A 19533-nucleotide genomic window follows, 5' to 3' on the forward strand; every position below is an offset into this window, starting at 1 on the left:
AAAAGTTATTTTCATGACTATGACTTGGTAAATTTGAAACACTAAAGCCTCAGGGTTCACTACAGATGAAGACTCTCTCGCTTGCCAACTAGCCAGCAAACTTGGTTTGCTATGCTGCAGGGCTATAGAGCTGGTGTATACAGACAACACTGTAACACAAGCAATCTCATTTCCTAGCACACTTTTGTAACCTTAGTTAAGCAACAGGCCTAATATAAAATTCAGTACAATCTTTTAGTCTTTGCCCTTTGTGGATCAGTGTATCTTTATGCCAGTCAGTCATTTCACCACTTGCAATTTTTTTTCTTCCATGCTAGTGATAGGAGAGAGCCATATAATTTACGACTGTAATCCTTAATTCAGTCCAAGTGTTGCAAGTGACTTATGTACCTATGCAATAAAACCTGACAGATGTCCTTTGGGAGCACTCGTTATTGCCTCACTCATAACAGGTGAATGAGTAACAACTCTGTAAGGAGTTTTCAGTATCTGTACAAGTAAAGTTCACTGGCCAATCCTCAAATAATTAACATCTCTTTCCTCTACAAAACCAGTGAGAAGTGACCTTTTCCAACAAAACATAAGCTGGTTTTCTCCAACTCAAAGCATCTCCTGGAATAATTGGATCAGCTCTGCCCATCTTCAGACCTTTTGTTTCATATGAATCAACATGGAAAGGAATCTTAAGAATGTTTTGGTCATTTCTTTTGGATTTTTACTTCTCTTCACTGCTTATGGAGGACTCCAGAATCTACAGGTAAGAGGACCATCTCGCATTGGTTGGCAGGACAGTTGGCCTCTAAGGACATCAGGCCACCTAGTAGTGTGAAACCCACCAGTCTTTCCACAGTTTCTGTGAGGAAGGCATGCGCAGTATTTTTTATGAAGTGGGTTAGGACATCAGCTTGGTGCAGGTTAGTATTCCCCACCCAGATCCATAGCATTTACTAAATATTTTATTCTAATACTTCTCAAATAGTTTGAATACTTGTGTCAGACTACTTCTTTAGGTGCATAAAAGTTGTTTGAATGAAAACTATATTTCTCTGAGATTTTTCTCAAAAGAAGATATTGCAAAAGGGAAAACAAATTCCATTTCTAGAAATAATTTGTTTTGAATATTTCTAAATTGCTATAATTTTATTATTATTATTATTATACAGCAATGTAAAATAATAAAAATGTATGCCCAATCCATTAAATAATTTAGGTATAAAACAATACAGTAATTCCTGGCATCATGATATAACATAATAATGAAAAATATAATTTTAAGTCAAGGGCAGCTGTGGCTTGTATTGGCATTACCATTTTAAAACACACTAGCAGAAATGGTTTTCTAGAACAACTTGAACACTCAGGATACCGTCTGAGCTCGCTTGTTTAGCATAGCCAAAATAAAAGACTGAGGGTTGCTGTTGCTGTCTGTGAATACTTCAGAGTAGATAAACCCAAGGAGGAACTGCTCAGACTAGAAGACTCTGCTGGTCTAATGATAAATAAATGGATATAAGCCACCCATGAGCAACTTTAGGCAGGATATTAAAAGACGACCCTGATCAATCAGGTTGTATTTTGCCACTGGTGTGGGAATCTGTATGCTTTAAAGGTGGAGCTTGATACATGACATGATGCGCTTGTTTGCAATAACAAGGAGTTGACCTCATTTCAGAAAGAGGTCCTTGCTAGCTCTGTACATCTGTCCACCTTCTCCTCTCCTTGAGCAGTTGCTGTTTGCTGACACTGTCAAATTCCAGAGAAGTTCTGCAAAAACAGTCCCCAAAATGGATGATGTTATGACCTGTGCAGACTAACGAGGCAGGGGAAGATAAACCCAAGAAGCTGTGAGTCAGCCCCAGCATCTGAAACCATGCATGCTCAGGTTAAGTGCCCGAACATAAAGCCTGCCCTAACGCTGCAGGAGGGAGTAGTGCTGATTCATGAAGCAGCCCTTTTCTCTCTCCGTTTTGTCTTGGTGGTTAAAGACGACTTGCTGAGACGCAATCAAAAGTAGGTTATTTTATTGTATTGTAGACTGCAGGAGAAGCTTGAAAAATTTTCATCATTTATTTCAACATCCTCCTTACCGCCAAAAAAAACCCCAACCAGTAAAAATTAAGCTAATCATACGATTTTGGAGTCCTGGCTTCTAATTTTTGGAAGCTGTAGCTGACAAAACCAGGCATGTGGTGTTTCAGAAGTAAGACCTCTGTGATCAGGAAGCCTCTTTGCCTGTTTACAAAACAACCATTCTGATTCTCAAACATGTTGACACTGCTCGACAGAGAACCAACCTCACCTCACTGTCCTGATTATTGCTTCTCTCCAAGGGTGCTGCACGGCTGCCACCATGGTCCTGCACGGCCGGACCACCCAGCCACCGCAGGGCTTGGAAGTGTCCAGTGTGGCTACCAGCAGCCTCAATCTCCTCCAGTGCTCTCCAGTGCTACCCCACAAGCATCCATCCCCCCTTCCAAAATCGTACTGGATTGTGTCAGCTTCTAATGAAAACAAACAGGAAAATGTTGATAAGCAGCATCTCGATGTTCTCATTGCAACTTTCGCAGTATCAAGATGAGAGGACAACTGTTCTGAGCATAAAAATATAAAACCTGGTTAGATCAGTAAAATGTTTTGCCTCCCTTGTGAAAATGTAGGTGAATTGGTTACTTCCAACTACAAAGAGCTGCTGTGAGCATATTAGGATATTTGGACCTTGGCCCCTGAAGAATTTAAAAATTATCAGACCTGAAGTTTAAAGCAAAGAATATTCCACTGTTGCTAAGTCAGCCCTTCCAATGCAGATCTGAGGATATTCCTGCCTGAGACAAAAAGTGAAGGCCAGGAAAAGAGGTTATTCTTCATTCAGCTTGCTTTCAAAGAGAAACTTGAATTACATTAAATAATCTAAAGTCTGACTTACCAAAGCTTTGAATCTGAGCAATCCTCACCTGGTTTTGCATCATATTTTCACAAATGGGCTATCATTGTGAGGAAAACCGTAAATCCATAATCAGGCTGCTTTGGGGAAAGGAGACAGTAGTACCCAACCCCAGCTTCTCTGTCTCTCTATTTCTGCCTAAAGCCACTCTCTATACACCATAGTAACATGTGCCTGTGATAAAATTTGTCTCAGCCACTGTTTTTGTCCCTGCAGAGCAGTCTCCACTCAGAAGAAGGCCTAGGCGTTGCTTCCCTAAGCGTTCTCTATGCTGCGCTCATCTTATCATCCATGTTCCTCCCTCCGATCCTCATCAAGAAGCTGGGCTGCAAGTGGACCATCGCGGGTTCTATGTGCTGCTACATCGCGTTCTCCTTAGGGAACTTCTACGCTAGTTGGTACAATTTAAATGCTTTATCCCTGCCTATTGTGTTTGAACAAAATCAGTGAGGACAAAGTTCTTTTTCTTCTCAATTCCTACTCTACCTCTGTGTTGTGGATTTGAGAGTTGGATGCAAAAGGTGTTACCTGCAAGAAACAGGGATAAATAAATCCAGTAGCAAATGAAGCAGAGAAGTGAAAGGCAGAATGAATGATTCCATCTGCCTGCCTGAAGCTGCTTCTCTAACTCATGTGTGTAGCAGAGATTTCCTTTCAGAAAAAAAGTTTAAAATCAGAAGTTTCATTTAAAATCCAAATTACTTTTAGGACTATTTTTGAAAAGATTGAAGGGAAGGCTGTCTTCCAGCCAGTGGCTCTGGGAACAGAGGACCACAGGAGGAGGCCAGCTCCTGCCTTGCCCTTTTGGAGGTGGATGAACAACTCTGCTCTCCAGTGACAGGGGACGCAACTCTGTGGAGGAAAGTTGTTGTGATTCATCTTCTGAAGGGCAGGTGCAATTTAATTCTCAGTTACAAGAGGATAAGGCACATGAGCACAGCCTAGGCCTAGCCCCTAGGCACAGCTGGGAGTGCTTGCACATCCTAAACTTCATGAGACTGTCCCTTTCTTGGTTCCATGTAACAGATTCACTGAATCACACAAAGGATAAATCTATTTCTTTGATGTCTATTTTTGCCTCTGGATCTTTGGGAAAATGATTATTATGCTAATGGATAATAACTATGCTAAATAAAGTGTTCTTTGGCAGGTACACACTAATCCCTACCTCTGTGATCCTGGGCTTAGGAGGAGCACCGCTATGGTCTGCCAAATGCACTTACCTCACCATTGCTGGCAATTCATATGCTGAGAAAGCAGAAAAAAATGGGAAAGACATTATCAACCAATACTTTGGGGTCTTCTTTCTGATATTTCAGTCCTCCGGCATCTGGGGAAATCTTATCTCATCCTTGATATTTAGCCAAGCTTCCACCAAAGGTAAAATGTATTTTAAATTCTTCTTGCTTCTTTCTATAAACACCAGCTAGTTCTAGATAGTTAAAAGGTAGATTTCTGGAGCTAAGCTGGTGACACTCAATTGCCTTCATAGTCAGTGGAAACAGGCACTTCAGATGTGAGTGAGCTTATCTGAAGGTAGATGTCTGAAATAGATGGGCTAAATTGCTCTCTGAAGTGTCTATTTTCTATCAACTCTTCATCAGCTATAAAGAGAGTCCAGACAACTAGCTCAAAAATAGATGTCAATTGAATTCCTTTTGAGTTCCACCCCTGTGTTATAAAGCATAGATTGGCTGCTGGCAGTGACAGTCTTTCACGTCTGACTTCCATTAAAAGTGGATTAAAACAAAAGGCAAAACACTGAAGCAGCCTTTTCACAAAGCTTGTAGTATTGGATTAATTTGCTGTTAAACATTCAAGGTTAGTCAAGCTGACGCTGATGCTTGCTGAAAACGAGTCCTTTACAGAATTGTCAAGAAGAAATTGAAGTAGCTGTTGGCAGGAGTCTGCATGCCAGGACTCCTCTGCTGTATTTCAGGCTCAGAGAGCAGATGCCGATGTAGCTTGAAGAAATCACTCAAAAGCACTGCCCTCATTTCCCATGTGTGCAATTGATGTAAGCCTTAAAGTTGTGAAAAGAAATTAATACTTGGACGCCACTTTAGAGATTCAAAGTGCTACAGTGCATCATCATTGGAGTCTCCCCTGCATTCCCTGTCCTGTCAAAGTCAGAACGGGATGGACATGGAAAGAGCTTTCCATATACGCTGCTACTATGAATAGCAAGAAGTTACCTCTCTTCCCTGGCTCAGTTAAGCAGTATGTCCTCTGGAGGGTATTCGAATAGGTATTAGGTTAAAACTGAATGACAGGGAGCTGGCATCAGGTTTTACTCTTTGAATCCTTGGGTTTATGGCAAAGTAGTTGTCACAAGGTGTGATACTTACGGAGGATCATGCTTCCTTTAAACCCAAGCAACTATAGATGAAACACCATCAAAGAGGAATGCTAAAGGGCTGTATCAAGTGCAACAGAGCCCTGCTGACCTGATCGCTGAGCCACACGATGCCTAGGGAGGGACTGCCTGTTCTGATTTCACTTGCAGGGTAGGGGCTGTGGTACAGCTGTGGGGTCTGCAGCAGACTGTGACCATGTTACTCTTCTCTGCCTCACAGCACACATCATGTTAATAAGAGGATTAAAATACTCCTTTTTTTTTTTTTTTTTTTTTTAGTCTTGTAAATCCCCTCCTAGCTTTACATCTGAGGATATTCCTCTAAATTCTAAAGAAGCCCTTTTACTTATTTTTTTATCAATTACATTAGATTTCAGAAAATGCTGTGTTCCTGGGAGGTGTGCTGTGAACAGCTCTCAAAGCCAAAGGCCTTGCATATCTTCACAGGAGTCATGAGCAGTCATACCATAAGCTTCCCAACTGTGCCTTCTCAGTGAGACTCAGCTTTAATCTAGAGGGAGCTTCTTGGGGGGCAAGGGGGTAAGGATGTCCACTCACTCCCTTCTTTTCCTCTCCTCTGAAAGTGCAGGAAAGTTATCCACCCATATTTTTCATATACTTAAAATGTGTAATTTCACTGAGCAGTTGGAAAGATATGGTATGTATCTGCAGAATCAAAATGCATAAAATTCAGACACGTACGTACACTTGACATACTGACTGCATCATTGCATCCAGATACAGCAAGGCAAGCTACACCATGAGGTAACACTACAACAGAAGGCAGTAATCAATGTAAATTACAAGAATCATCCTTTCTCACTCATCAATATTGCAGCTTTATTTCCAGAGGAACAGAGCAAACCTTGCCTTGCAGCTTCCATATCACTAATTGCATGTGCATCTTCATCTTCAGATGATGCATGGACAGATAAAAAACTTGTTTTACACATTTCCACACTTTACTAGTGTGACTCACCTTTTGCATATGGTAATTTTGCTGAGCGTGTGTTTATTCAAAACTGTGTAGCTGTAGCCACTGGCTATAATAAGGTAATGATTTTCTTTATGTTATTAAGTTTTATCTGATGTTGAACCTAAAGTTGTTTATGAAGCTAGTTAAACAGCTGATTCTCATTGCAGCAGCTTTGATTGGAAGCAATGGGGAAAAACACACTAAAAGTAGTTACACAATAACCCTAATTGAAAAATTACAGATCAAGTTCTGTTTAAGAAATCAGCCAAGTTACACTGTATTGCCCTTTATTATGCTTGGACCAGTGACAAATTCTGCAGTGAAAGCATTGAAATAATTGTACTGTTTTTTGATCATCCCTCCCCACTATACAACTTATTCAGGCTCACACTTTGGGTTAGTATTTTTTTCTTTACAGAAAAGGTGCTGGAGGAAGTGGGCACGGTGTTGTGGTGACACACAAGGTGCATGTGTGTGGCTTTGACACATGCTCAACACAACGCTGATGGGATTGAACAAAGTAAAGGTCTTACTCCAAACCCTGCCAAACCATTCTAGTTTCAAGTATGTTCTCAAAGAGTAATAAAGCCAGTAATAAAGTATCGAAGCCAGGAAAAGCTGTTTTCTTGGAAGACTGTATTAGTGGGTAATCATAATACAAATTTCTAAAACAAAAAGATGTCTTGAGGTGGTTTCCATTCCTATAACGTACACAGAAATTATATGGAGAGGGATAACATGCTCTGGCTGTAAGAACTGAGGTCCATCAGTTCAGTGGTGGAGGGACTAAGGGAGCTGTCTGGTGGGGTATTATGATTAAGAGGTACACATACACACTGGAACTTTAAATACTGTAAATTAAGCTTGGATTCAGATTTCAACCTCCAGCTTTAGCCCATGTCTCCACATAACCATGAATTCAGTGTTCTGTCTTGAGCAACTGTTTCTGTTAGACCAAATTTTTGTGTGTTAAACTGGGATTCTGAAGTTAAACATCTGTAATCAGGATGGATTTGAAACCGGGACCAATCACCAAGTGCTGGGTTTTCTTATATGCTTGCACATAGTGTTCACTCATCTGATCTTTTCTCTGACCTGCCTTTCTTTTGGTTCTTACTGAATTAGTGGAAATCTCAGAAGAAAACCTGGCATGCTGTGGCGCATATGACTGCATGACTGATACCACTAACACCACTGGGCCAGCAGAACCCTCCAACTCCTTAATCTACACTCTGCTAGGGATCTACACTGGTAAGTAATCCACACAATCTTTCATGAGTAATCACTGATGGGGAACCTACTACTTCAGGGCATGGTTTAGTGGGCAACTGGTTGACAGTTGGACTCATTGATCTTAAAGGTCTTTTCCGACCTAAGCGATTCTATGATTCTATGATTCTATACTTGTGAAACCTAGCATGACTGCAGATTAAGGTTCCAACTTCTTCCTTCAATCCAATTTTCTAGAAGGAAATAAGATATGTGAGAGCTGTAAACAGCTCCTTCCTAAATAGTCTCAAATGCTTTGTGCCAGTGCTGTATCATTTTTGTCTAAAGGAGCAAGACATTCTTTACACTTTTCACCTGGAATAACGCTGAAGCCCAGTCTGGTGACCCCACTGTTTCACCCAAAGTCAGTGTTGCTCTACACACTAGAATCAAAAGTATGCCCACATTGCAGTTAGAGGATTAGAGCAGCTTATCCAGTTATGCATGAGAGAGTTTTAAATTCACTATCTTCAGGATCAGCAATATCGAACTGGTTACTGACGGCATTGGTCAGATTTATATATGCATGAAGAGGCCCAAGATGCTAAGAGCAGCCCAGCTAGTGGTACTTGAACTCACCAAATTCTAGTCATCTGGGGATGCCTATCAGAACTGGCTGGTGTCCTACCACGTGTAAAACAGTTTTAGCACAAGAACTGCACTGTAATTAGAGGTGGACCTGAACTACGGCTCCAAGAACATGCAGTCATTTGGGGGGAGTTTTTTGGATCGCTGCTGAGATTTTACAACTTCAGTCAATTCTCAGCTGTGATGCTTGAATTGTAATACCTTAACATGAAAGGCAAAGATAAGGAGAAGCACTATGCGAATTGGCATGTCTCCCATTTAGTAACTACAGCTGCTATAGACCTTCCTCGCATAAGGCTAGAAAGGAATCAAAGACAGGGAAGGCTGATGCCATCAAAAATTGGAAAGACAAAAATAGATGTGCAAAGATTTGTTCAGTGAGGAAAGTTCAAAAAGTATCTGGCTCAAAACAAGTTACTCTCTGGATAAAGGGGAAGTATCTGGCAAGGCAATATGTCACCTTAGCTCTGTTAAAATATCTTTGCAGTCTCTGCACATAGATGTACTCTCTATGCTGAGACAGATGCAGGGAATTTGTCATACGCTTAAACAGAGAGCGTGTGATCTGGTCAGAGCCAGCCCTCACCCGGCAAGGGCATCACAGCAAACCTTCCGTCCTTCCCCAAGCTCCATTCCTAATTGGTGAGAAAATGCAAAGAATATCCCCCCACTTCCCTTCCAGAGTGTGCTGGAGCTGATGCTTTTCTGCTAAAGGCAGGTGTGGCTCACAAGTTTATATTTAAATGTGATGACTAATGTATACAGCACTCCCTTAGGCTTTACTCATGCAAAATGAATGCAACCCTGCTCTCTACTGACCCCGCGTCAGTAGGGTTTCATTTTTCTTTTAAGCTCTTAATAAAAGATATGACTTTTCCTACCTTGAGGGAAACCAAATAGCCAAGTATTTCATTCACAGGCATTTTTTAAATGTCTCCTCTATTTGGTTGCTGAATACATATTTTGCCCAGCTTGAGTGGAGATAATAATGGATAAGTCTTTTGTTGTTTAGTTTTCTCAAGGTCTGTGGATGTTTTTATTTATGTTCATACCAACCACTATAAAGCCATCCAGTTACTTATCTCCTGTAATTGCTCTTGATTCATTTGGCATATTTGTTAGAATATTTGTCCTGTAAACATGGATGTCCTGGTCTCGCCCAAGTCCTGCAATCAGCCCATAAGCACTAATAAAGACCCTGGCAGAGCCAACAATGACTTACATCATGAAGGGTTTAGAGCTCAGCCACAGTGGAGAACCAGGACACTGGAGAATACAATTTCATTCTAGGAGACATGGATGAGAAATAATAAGCAATAAAAAATTGAGGCAATTTACTGTAAATCTGCTAATGTATTTGGACGTTAAAAGTTCACAGAAAAAAGCATGCCCATACACAGTAACACGGGAGTACATTAAAAGGGCAGTGTGGATGGGAAGAGGTGGTTGGTTCTCCTCTTACTCTGAACTCCACTTGTTTCCATGGATGGAATTCTAGTCAGCATAAGTAAGAGAGGAAACATAATCATGCCTTGCATCAGTAACGAAGCAGTTGTGTACCTGTGGCTGCCTCATGTATATTATGAGACACAGTTATCGTCTTGATAACGTGAATAAAACCGTATTGATTTACTTCACAAGTAACAAACCTAGGCTGATACATACATGATCATTTTCTGATTAACTACCCCATGTATTCTTTCATGTGCTGCTTCTGCTAGGAAAATATAGGTTCAAAGCTGTAACTTCCATCTTTTTCAATTCACTCAGAGTTGCTCACTATCATCTTTAAAATAGCACATATTCCATAGTCACAGCATGGCCCTGAGCCGACCGAAAAAAACCCCAAGCAAAAAGCAACATATACTGGGATCCAAGACAGCAGTTCTACTTCTAGCCCTTTATTTTTCTTTCCATGTGTTTGAAGGAAGATCCCCCCTAGCCATGAAAACCTTGGCAGTGGAAGTGAATATTCCTCTCTCGTGTTGGTTTAAAGCCTTTTGATAGCTCCCAAGGGAGCTGTTTCTGGCCAGCTCCCCATCCCTGCGACCCCTGGCTTGCCCTGGAAGGGTGAGCAATCACCCTCTGTGGCCGTGCAGCTGGCCCGGCGGCTGTCACAACAAGACAGGCCAGTCACAGTTAAGCCGAGGGGATCTGCGAGGTGCACAGCTGTATGCAGAAGATGCGAATGCAGATCAGGCCTTCTTGTTTACACAGAAATGGCCTTTACACTGAAGCGGAATCAAAGGCATCGGCCAAAACATCCCACAGAGCTAAGCACTAAGTCAGAACAATAACAGCAGCAAGCGACTTCCCATCATTCTTCCAGCATTCCTCAGTTTTTCATGAACTTTTTGTTTTGTTTTTGCAGCTAGTGGTGTGCTAGCTGTGTTGCTGATTGCTATATTTCTGGACGAGATCAAATCTGACCAAGCAGAGACTGAGAAAGAAATACTAGAGACACCATCCTTTTGGTCTACGTTCCTAGCAACTTTCCAGCATCTTAAAGATAAAAGACAGTGTCTTCTAATCCCTCTGACAATGTACAGTGGGTTTGAACAGGGATTTCTTTCTGGTGACTACACAAAGGTGTGGAGGACAATGTAAATCTATTTCTGTCTGGCTGGTTTTTGTGCCTTTGTGTCTTACTATTGCATCTGATCTATATTTACTCGTTAAATGAAGATGTTTTCAATGGCGATTGGTGGTTTGCTAAATTACTGCTTACTTCTACTTGAATGAACTCTGAGTGACATCTTCAAACAGGAGAGGCCAGCAGTAAATATGTCCCTTGGAACAGCCTCAAAAAGAACACTGTCGAGAGCTTAACTCACCAGTGGAGGCCACAGCAGAGAGCTACAGGTTCAAACTCTTCAGCTTGTTGTAAATAACAAACTGGGAGAAAAGCCAGAAGCTTTTTTATCTTCCTTCCTTCTGGTTTCCCTAGAGCTTGTATAACTGCAAGTCAGCACACACATCACGTATTTTATTTTGACAACCTTTACGGTAAGAGAGCAAATCCTCAACAAGGCTGGCTGAAAGCCCTCACCAGTCACTAGTGCAACAGGTCCGAACCCTGATGGATTGAAATGATCAAAACCACCTCTGCTCCTCCACTTTCTCTACAAACATAGACACACAAGCAGGTGTGTTCTCCAGACACTCAGTGAGAAAGCCTCCAAAGAAAGGGGGCAATCTTCCTGAGCTGCTTATCTGATACTTAAGCTTTTTTTTAAACCTTGCATATAAGCAGATGGAAGAGTGCACTTGCTGCTGTGTTTGAATGGATTGAAAGGGGCACTCCATGGCCACCTCCTTTGGTCTTATGCTTTTATAGGTGAGGTCCTCTTCATTTCTTGGGAGCTGCTCTGTAATGACCGTAGTGCTGACTGTCAATTTTCATCTCTTGGGCTATGAAGGGAAGGGCCAAAAATTCCTAGTGCCACTTCCAGGAGTTTTATTTGCATAGCGAGCAGTGGTCTGATTTCTTGTGCTTGTTACTGCTCTGTTTGCATGGCATCAGTCTGACTGGGAACTGGGTTGGGAATATCGCTGCTGAAGGCCAACTATGTCAATACACCAGGGACTTGTCAGCAAACTCTATAGCTGTGCTCCTTTGATCTCGTCCGTGCTGGCTATTTACCAAATACTCAGGCTAAGACCCTTGAACCTTAGCTGCATGTTTTCCCTGAAGAAAATGTGGCAGCACTGCCTCTTCTCTTCCAGACATATGTGACCTGTGCCCTGGGGATACATTACGTTGGTTATGTGATGATCTGCTTTTCGGCTGTAAATTCCCTCTGCTCTCTGCTCTTCGGAAAGATCTCTCAGTTCACGGGTAGAAAAATTCTATTTGCATTAGGTAAGTAAAAGTGACTTGAAGGACTGGTTACCTCATGTAATATATGAAATCCGGTGTTCCCTCCTTTACATGCACTACAAAGGGAGAGCTCTCTGTCAGCTATCAGTTAAAACCAAAGTCAATCTGGAGCGAAACTTCATTCTTGAGAAGAAAGGCAGCGCAGTTAACCCCTGTATTCAGGTCATTGCCTTACATCACTTCGCTCGTGGTGTAGTTTACCCTGCTATTGAGGGCACTATCTACTCAGAAAGTGCCCTACAGCTCTGATGCTTTATAGCTTTAATGCAACCAGTGATAAATGATTTTATGATACAGATGTTGAGGCCTACAATATACCTAAGAGGGATTTCTCCACCAGGATGAAACCTTTATGGAGCAAAAGCAACTGAGAACCTTGTGAGAGATGCTGTTGATTTGAGTGTCAGGGGATGGTAAACTTGGAAATTTCAGCAACTGGTCTGGGAATTTCAGGAAGATTTTTAAAGGTCAGCCTGGTGTCCTTTGCACTACTTGTTCTATGGGAAGAAAAATAAAAGAAAGTCATATGCCAGTGTGTCAAGCTAGAGTAACTTGAGGGCTTGTGTATGGGATGGTAATTTTCAGGTTGCCATGAAAAGAGGTTTGTATATTTAAGAGCATCTCTCTCTCCAGAGAACAATGTTCCAATGAGTAACAGAGTAATGGAGGCAGAAAAATACCAAGAAATATTTCATTTGTATCCCTGTATCCACTAAGTATACGGGAAGCGTACTAATACCTTACTTCCACTACATAGTAACCTGTATTGTTAGAAATGTCACTGACTGAGTCAATGTGCATCTAGACATTCTAGGCATTTCCTCCACAGGAAATTTTAAACCTGGGCAAGGAAGAAGAAATTTAGAGTCCTTTATGCTGCAGTCACTAACTCAGAGATTCTTCTGTCCTAGGTCTATATTTCATGCTATGAAACTCATTTTAGATTAAAAAAAATAAATATCATCATAATAATAAAAAACCTATAGTGTTAGTAATGCAAGACCTCTGAACCTTTCCGTTCTGTTTAATAGTCTTTGTACTCATCCTGTGAAGGTGCACCTGTGGGGGGAGGAATCAGTGACTCATTTACAAACCGCTTTTAAAAAGAAAGAAAAAAAGTCACCAGACCCTCTAGATATCCTTAACTGTCTCCTCTGGCCCTGAAAGAAAACCTCCGTTTCAGGACTAGGTAATGAGAGCAGAAGGGTGCCTCACATGGTGACTGCAAGTCTTTCAGCAGCTCCTTCTCCTACTCAGTGGCAGTTCTTGTCCTTTGGGCTAACAGCCGTATCAGCGCCGAGGATCTCTCAGCTCAGGACACTGCTCAGAATTATTAACTGAAGACTGTCAAAGGACTGCATTGTCTTGTATTTCATGTGATATCAACTCAGTCAGCACAAATCTCAATGAACCAGAAAGATTTTAAGATTGCCTTGTGCTGTAGTTGGGGGAAGAATTTGAAAGTGTTATCTACTGCTATCTGTCCTGTTTTGTAATTGTATTTATATTTCTCTTCTTTCTTTCTAAATCAACAGCCACAGTTACAAACACCACCTGCATAATAGCACTACTGCTGTGGAAACCTCATCCTAAGCAGCTTGCTGTGTTTTTCATATTCCCTGCTCTTTGGGGCCTATCTGATGCCATTTGGCAGACACAAACTAATGGTAAGTCCTGGTGACAATGAAATGTATTCTCTTGAGATATAAAAACCTGTGTGTTTGTATTTATAAAGCAACACATGCATAAAAATGATAATGGGTTTAAGACAGCATGTAAAAGAAATACGTTAGCTCATTGGAAAGTAGAAGAAATAAGAATAAGTTGGGAATAAGAAAGTAAAACACTCATTAAACAAAATTTTCCAAGATGAAGAGAGAAGAACACTGCAGAAGATGATAACGGATATTCAGAATAAATATTCTGGAGGAGTATAAGTATTTCAAAGAAAATTAGAAAACTAAGAAGAATGATACATTTAGTCTGTCTTTTGCAATAAAGGAGAGCACTCTGGATAAAAAATCAACTCAAAGCTCAGCAACAAAAGAAGCAGCAAATTGGCTGTTAGGAGTTATTAGAAAAAAATTGAAGGAGAAAACCACAGAGAGCAGCACTATGTAACCAAATAAATCCATGCAGTTCTGATTTGCTCCATTTCAAAAATCATAATCTAATGTGATAAGGCATAAGGCAATAAAAAGGAGCAGAGTCATGGGAGACTTCCCATTGAAGAAAGACTAACAAACTGGACTACTTTAGCCTGGACAAGTGATAAGTAAGGAAAGAGGTCAATAAGGTCATTAGTAGTATGAAGAAGGTGACTGGAAATTCACTGTTTCTCTTAATAACAGAACTAGTGGCACCAAATAAAGTTATCGGGCAGCAGACTTTACAGAAATCAAAATAAATGCTCTTTTCACACAATGCATAACCAAAGTATGGAATTCATTACCAAAAATGTAAACGTTTTTAAGCTGGAATTAGACCACTTCAGGGAAAAATGTTCTTGGGCGCTATTAAAGCCTGGTGGTCCAGAGGAAATCTCCAACTCAGAAAGTCCCCATGTCTTTTGATTGTCAGAGTCAGGAGGGCATTGAGGCAGAAACATCACTGTATACTTGCTTCATTTCTTACACTTTTATCCTAGGAGCATGTTACTGGAATTATACCGTTGGACTTCTTACCTGATGCATTACGGTTATTCTTATAATCTATGTTCTTCTGATTTGTGATACAGTGCAATTACTATGTACTGACAGTTCAGATAATGAGTTGATACAAATCCATAAGGGATAATTTAAACTTATCCCTTAACCAAAACTAGACAAAGTTCTCTTATAGAATTAAAGACAGACTAAAAAATGCTGGAGAGGGCAAGAAAGAGCTATAGTCTGTGATAACTTGCAGTAAAGTCTGCTCATGACTGTCAGCCACACTCTTTTTAAATCAATGCCATAGTCTGGGTCAGTAAGACAGTTAAATGCTCTCCCATCTGCTCCTGTACTTTGCCTCTTATTTCAGGAATATTGTTTTCCTCTATCTCAAATTCATATTTGGCAGATGCCATAGGGATATGCATGTGACAGAACTAGCTCATCTGGTCCCACATCAGGTTATGTGTCTTGGTCTCCCTCCCTCTGGTCCCTCTGGTTGCTTCAGTACCTTAGATGATTTCACCCACTAGATAAGTTGTCATGTTCCTCCTAGAGAGCCAAAGGGAAAGCACCACAGTCCTTTGCCCGGCACTGACAGTAATCTCCTTTCGAGCACATGTGGAATCCCTGCCTCTCCACACAAAGCTAGAATTCTTCTCTGTCCATCCAGCAGCTCCAGCTCGTATACCTTAGAGGAGAGCTAGTACATACATTGGGAGGGACACCCTCTCACCTTCTCTCATCCCAACCCACAGCCTTGTGCCTTTGGTATAACTGTAAATCAGTGCTCGCGTTATTCAGGTTCATGGAAGGAGAACATCAGTGAGGATTTTCTCTCTCTGAAGTAAAGCTGTTCATTTACTTCCTACTTCTTCAGCCACACTCCTCCTGACTGCTCATCAGGCTTCTTCCCAACACTCTTGAGAGCCATATCTTAGTCTCCCACTGGGATAAAAGACCTACCTTTTGTGCTGCTGCTTTCTTTTCCAGAAAGTCTTGCCCTCAGACACTTGGCTTCTTTCAGAATCACAGAAGGGTTGAGGTTGGAAGGGACCTCTGGACATCACCTGGTCCAACCCCCTGGCACAAGCAGTGCCACCCAGGCAGAGCCAGCTACCCAGGACCATGTCCAGTCAGCTTTTGAATATCTCCAGGGAGGGAGACTCCACACCCTGCCTGGGCAACCTGTGCCAGTGTTCGGTCACCCTCATGCTGAAAAAGTTTTTCCCGATGTTCAGAGGGAGCCTCCTGTGTTTCAGTTTGTGCCCATCGCCTCTTGTCCACTTTTCACACCACTGAAAACAGCCTGGCTCTTCAGGCCAATCTCTTGAGGGATTTACATGCATTTGAGATGTCCTTTGAGAAGGACTTCTCCTGTGTAAGGTCCCTGCATGCCTGACAAAGACAGACCTGGTGCCCTCGTTAGGAAAAAAGGGGTAAGTACAGAGGACCTAAGTGTCAGAGAAGGTGGCTGGGAAGTGGCTGCAGTTCCCAGCCCCCAGATGAGGCATAGATGGTGGACAGTGCTTCATGCTTACTGGATGGCAAGTGAGCCCAGCAGCTATGTGACAAGACTGACCTCTATTACAGCACTGTAACAGGTCATCTCCATTCCCAGATTCTTGTGATACTTGTGAAAATTTCATGTTTCTGTTAGCTGGGAAAAAACCCAGATGTTCCTTACGCTTGCACAGTATCTTTTTTTGTCTGTACCATCTTCAGCTGTTTCACAGCTCCCAGTTATAAAATTATAGAGTTTGCTTTGTCACATTGTCACACTGCAACATCGAGTGATGACGTGAAACCTTATCAGAGAGGTGCAGTGACAATACTCCATAATGCTGCATCCCAGAACAGGATCTTCAGTTTGACATGCCCATTTAGGACTAAATCTCTTCTTCCCTTCATCAGTTTTATACAGAAATACATCACATGAGATATTCCCAGCTCCAAAGGCTATGAGGTGAGATAAGACCTCTAAAACAGCACTGGGGACTAAGGTTTGTGGTCCTTCCTTTGGCAGGCTCCCATGACTGCTGCTTGGGCCTCAGTAGATTAACCATTGAACAAATACAGTGGCGTTGTGCCACATACTTAAGGCATTCCATGGTAATCGAAATGGCTTACTTTGGCCTGCTGTAGATAGTTAATACTGGAGTTCCCCCTAGAGGATATATAGGCTCACAGTAGATGAGTGGTTTCATGAGATGAAGGTTTCCTAACATGTTTGTGTACACGTGTGGACACTCTCATTTATTTCCAAAGAAAGCTGCTTCATTTCAGAGTGTGTAGTGCCCTCTCTTATCTAGCCTGAACACAGATGCTATTCTTACCCCACCAGCAATAACTGCACTTGGGGTATACTAATTGTGTAGCACAAGAGCTATCAGGCAGACTACAGTAAAATAAAGTTCCTTCCAGGCTGACGTGCTTCTTTAGAAAGGATATGAATCAGTCTGGAAAGTTTATAAACCTGGATTCAAATAATTTCCAGCAGTCCTGTTATAAACCCATGCCTACTAGTACCAGGGGAAGGAGTAGGAAAATGGGCAGTGGTAAACAGGGAGGATAATTTCCATGGAAGTGAGCCGCAAGAATTCAGACTTAACAGCCTCTCCACTCACCCAGCCTGGCAGGTCCTGCTAAAGCTTCAGCCAGGCAACTTGCGCCACGCTGCACTTGACAGTGTTTGTGATAAGGACAAATGTTTAGGTTCGAGGCAAAAACACCATTGTGCTTCTATGTAACTGCTAGCTAATACCACATATGCATCCTGGAAATGAGAACTTTCCTGCCAAGTCAGCCCTTCCTATAGCTGAACCTTGGACTAGATGCTCACTCAATTCTCCCATTGTTTTGATTGAAAAAAAAGGCTTCAAAATAGCAAGGGAAAACAGGTACCAGCTGAAAGCCAGAATCTTTACACATAGAATTGTTATGGCATCAGAAATCTTCCTATATTAAATTCTCCTCATTAATCCCTTTCCAGAAGATAACACAGGGCACACCAGCAAAGTTATATGAACAACTTGTGCTTGTTCATTTATTAGCCAAAACTATGAAAGATTATCAAATAATTCACACTACACTACACTCAGGCAGTTTAATGAACTAAGTACATCTTGTGATGCACTTGTCCAGATTTTCCATCATGTCTAAATTGAAACATTCAGTAAATGTCCTCTTATAGCTATCATGATGCAGTAAGTTTCTAGATACAGATGATGTCTCCCCTTTCTTAACCAAACCAAAGGGTTAGTTGAGCCTACCTCGACTTCTAGAGAACTTTGTACTCCTCTGTGCCTTTTGGCTGAATGTGCATATTTTAAACAGATGTGGTGTTAGATAGAGAAGTGGATGAGAGGAGTCAAGGTTCACGTTATTTCCCCCCCCCCCCTTCCCTCTCTGCACACCACAGCTGAGTCAGTGGAAACTCCCACTGCTTTACCACCACCGACGCTAGCTCAGCACCCAGAGGAAAGCAAGCTCGCTCCCCTTCCCCGTGTGCCCGATTAGTCAGACCTGGAGGCTGGGAATCCCTCCCTGACTCCCAGCTGTGGGGGTATGCAGCTGACTGAACTCAGTGGGAGCTTCCCAGTGAACACAGCTGCATTAGGATGATCAGTTTAACTAAGTCTCTATGTCAAGCAACTTTCCCAGTTGCTGCCCAGAGGTTCTGTATGTATCAAGGATATTCTTTTTGTCAATCCATCCAGGAGCTGAAAATTGGAAAACCTGGTTATCTCCGAGATATCCTCTGCATATTAAATCTGAGCCCAGTTGTAGTGCTCTCCTCAACTTTCTGATTTAAGTGTTTGGGATCAGTTTGTTTCTCTTAACTTGGCAAGTATGAATAGCAGACATTACTACCATCGGCAACACTGTGCGAGCCTCACCTGGGGGCTCCCTGCGGCCAAGTTCTGGTGAAAACAAGGGGCATGCATTTTACGTGAACAGTTTCTGCATGTTCTTAGGCAGGGGAAAGAAATGGTTTGAAGAACAGGTAGACAGTGCCTACAGGGTGCATGCAGGTTCCCACAAAAAGTGGTGAAGGATGGCAGCAGGGAGGTCCCTATGGTTCTTTGATCCTTTCTACCCCACACTGAAAGAGCAACTTGGTCCCCAATGATGGTGTTGTCCCTAGACAAAATCGTCTGTTCTGTGAAAGCCTGGAAGGAGTTGGTATAACCTTCTCAACCTTCTTATACATGGAGACTCTACGGTGCCAAGGGCCATTGCTGGCCATCTCCTCTTCCTCCTTACTCACCCACTTGTCAGTGCAAGAACCTTCCTTTTTGTGGCTGATAGTTTGAAAAATAAACTTCCTGCCATCTCACTTCAATAGAGCCCATCCTTTCTTCCTTCCTCCCATTTTCTTTCCCTTTTTCTCTGATATTCTCTATTTTGTCATTGTTGCTCTGTTTTTTCACTTACAGCAGTTCACAGGATCATAAAAATATTTCAAGACAAAGCTTATATTTTCCTTTCTCTGACATTTATGAGGGAGGGTCTATCTTCCCCATTGTGGTTTACTTATTCCCCTTGCAGGAAATACATGGTTGCAGACCTAATCTTCACAAGCTGTGTCTCTCCTTCCTTCTAGGACTCTATGGCATTTTATTTGAGAAACACAAGGAGGCTGCCTTTGCAAATTACCGTCTCTGGGAATCAATTGGATTTGTCATCGCCTTTGGTTATAGCACCAAATTGCAAGTCTACATCAAACTGTACATTTTATTGTCTGTGCTTGTGTTGTCTATGGTGACATATGGAGCCGTTGAATACCTTGAAGCTAAGAGCTCCCCTGGGACACCTACTGCTACAAAGAAGGAAAATGTAGAACCCCCCACCCAGGAATCATGCATGTAA

General features: G+C 41.9%; 1 protein-coding gene across 1 annotated transcript; it reads left to right on the plus strand.

The window, feature by feature from the left end:
• The first annotated feature begins 670 nt into the window (after window positions 1–670).
• On the plus strand, window positions 671–19533 carry UNC93A (unc-93 homolog A). Its single transcript, XM_049830970.1, has 8 exons — window positions 671–757; window positions 3158–3339; window positions 4092–4321; window positions 7399–7524; window positions 10502–10719; window positions 11857–11992; window positions 13546–13677; window positions 19268–19533. The coding sequence occupies exons 1-8, from the start codon at window positions 671–673 to the stop codon at window positions 19531–19533; spliced, it is 1377 nt and encodes a 458-aa protein (XP_049686927.1).

Source organism: Accipiter gentilis, chromosome 28 (assembly GCF_929443795.1).
Source record: "Accipiter gentilis chromosome 28, bAccGen1.1, whole genome shotgun sequence".
NCBI classification, from domain to species: Eukaryota; Metazoa; Chordata; class Aves; order Accipitriformes; family Accipitridae; genus Astur; species Astur gentilis.

Bases quoted from the DNA above. Each gene is read 5' to 3' on its own strand.
- UNC93A (XM_049830970.1), top strand. From the start codon at position 671: ATGGAAAGGAATCTTAAGAATGTTTTGGTCATTTCTTTTGGATTTTTA. The intron at 7,525-10,501 runs GTAAGTAATCCA...TTGTTTTTGCAG, and splicing joins TCTGCTAGGGATCTACACTG to CTAGTGGTGTGCTAGCTGTG. The intron at 13,678-19,267 runs GTAAGTCCTGGT...CCTTCCTTCTAG, and splicing joins TTGGCAGACACAAACTAATG to GACTCTATGGCATTTTATTT.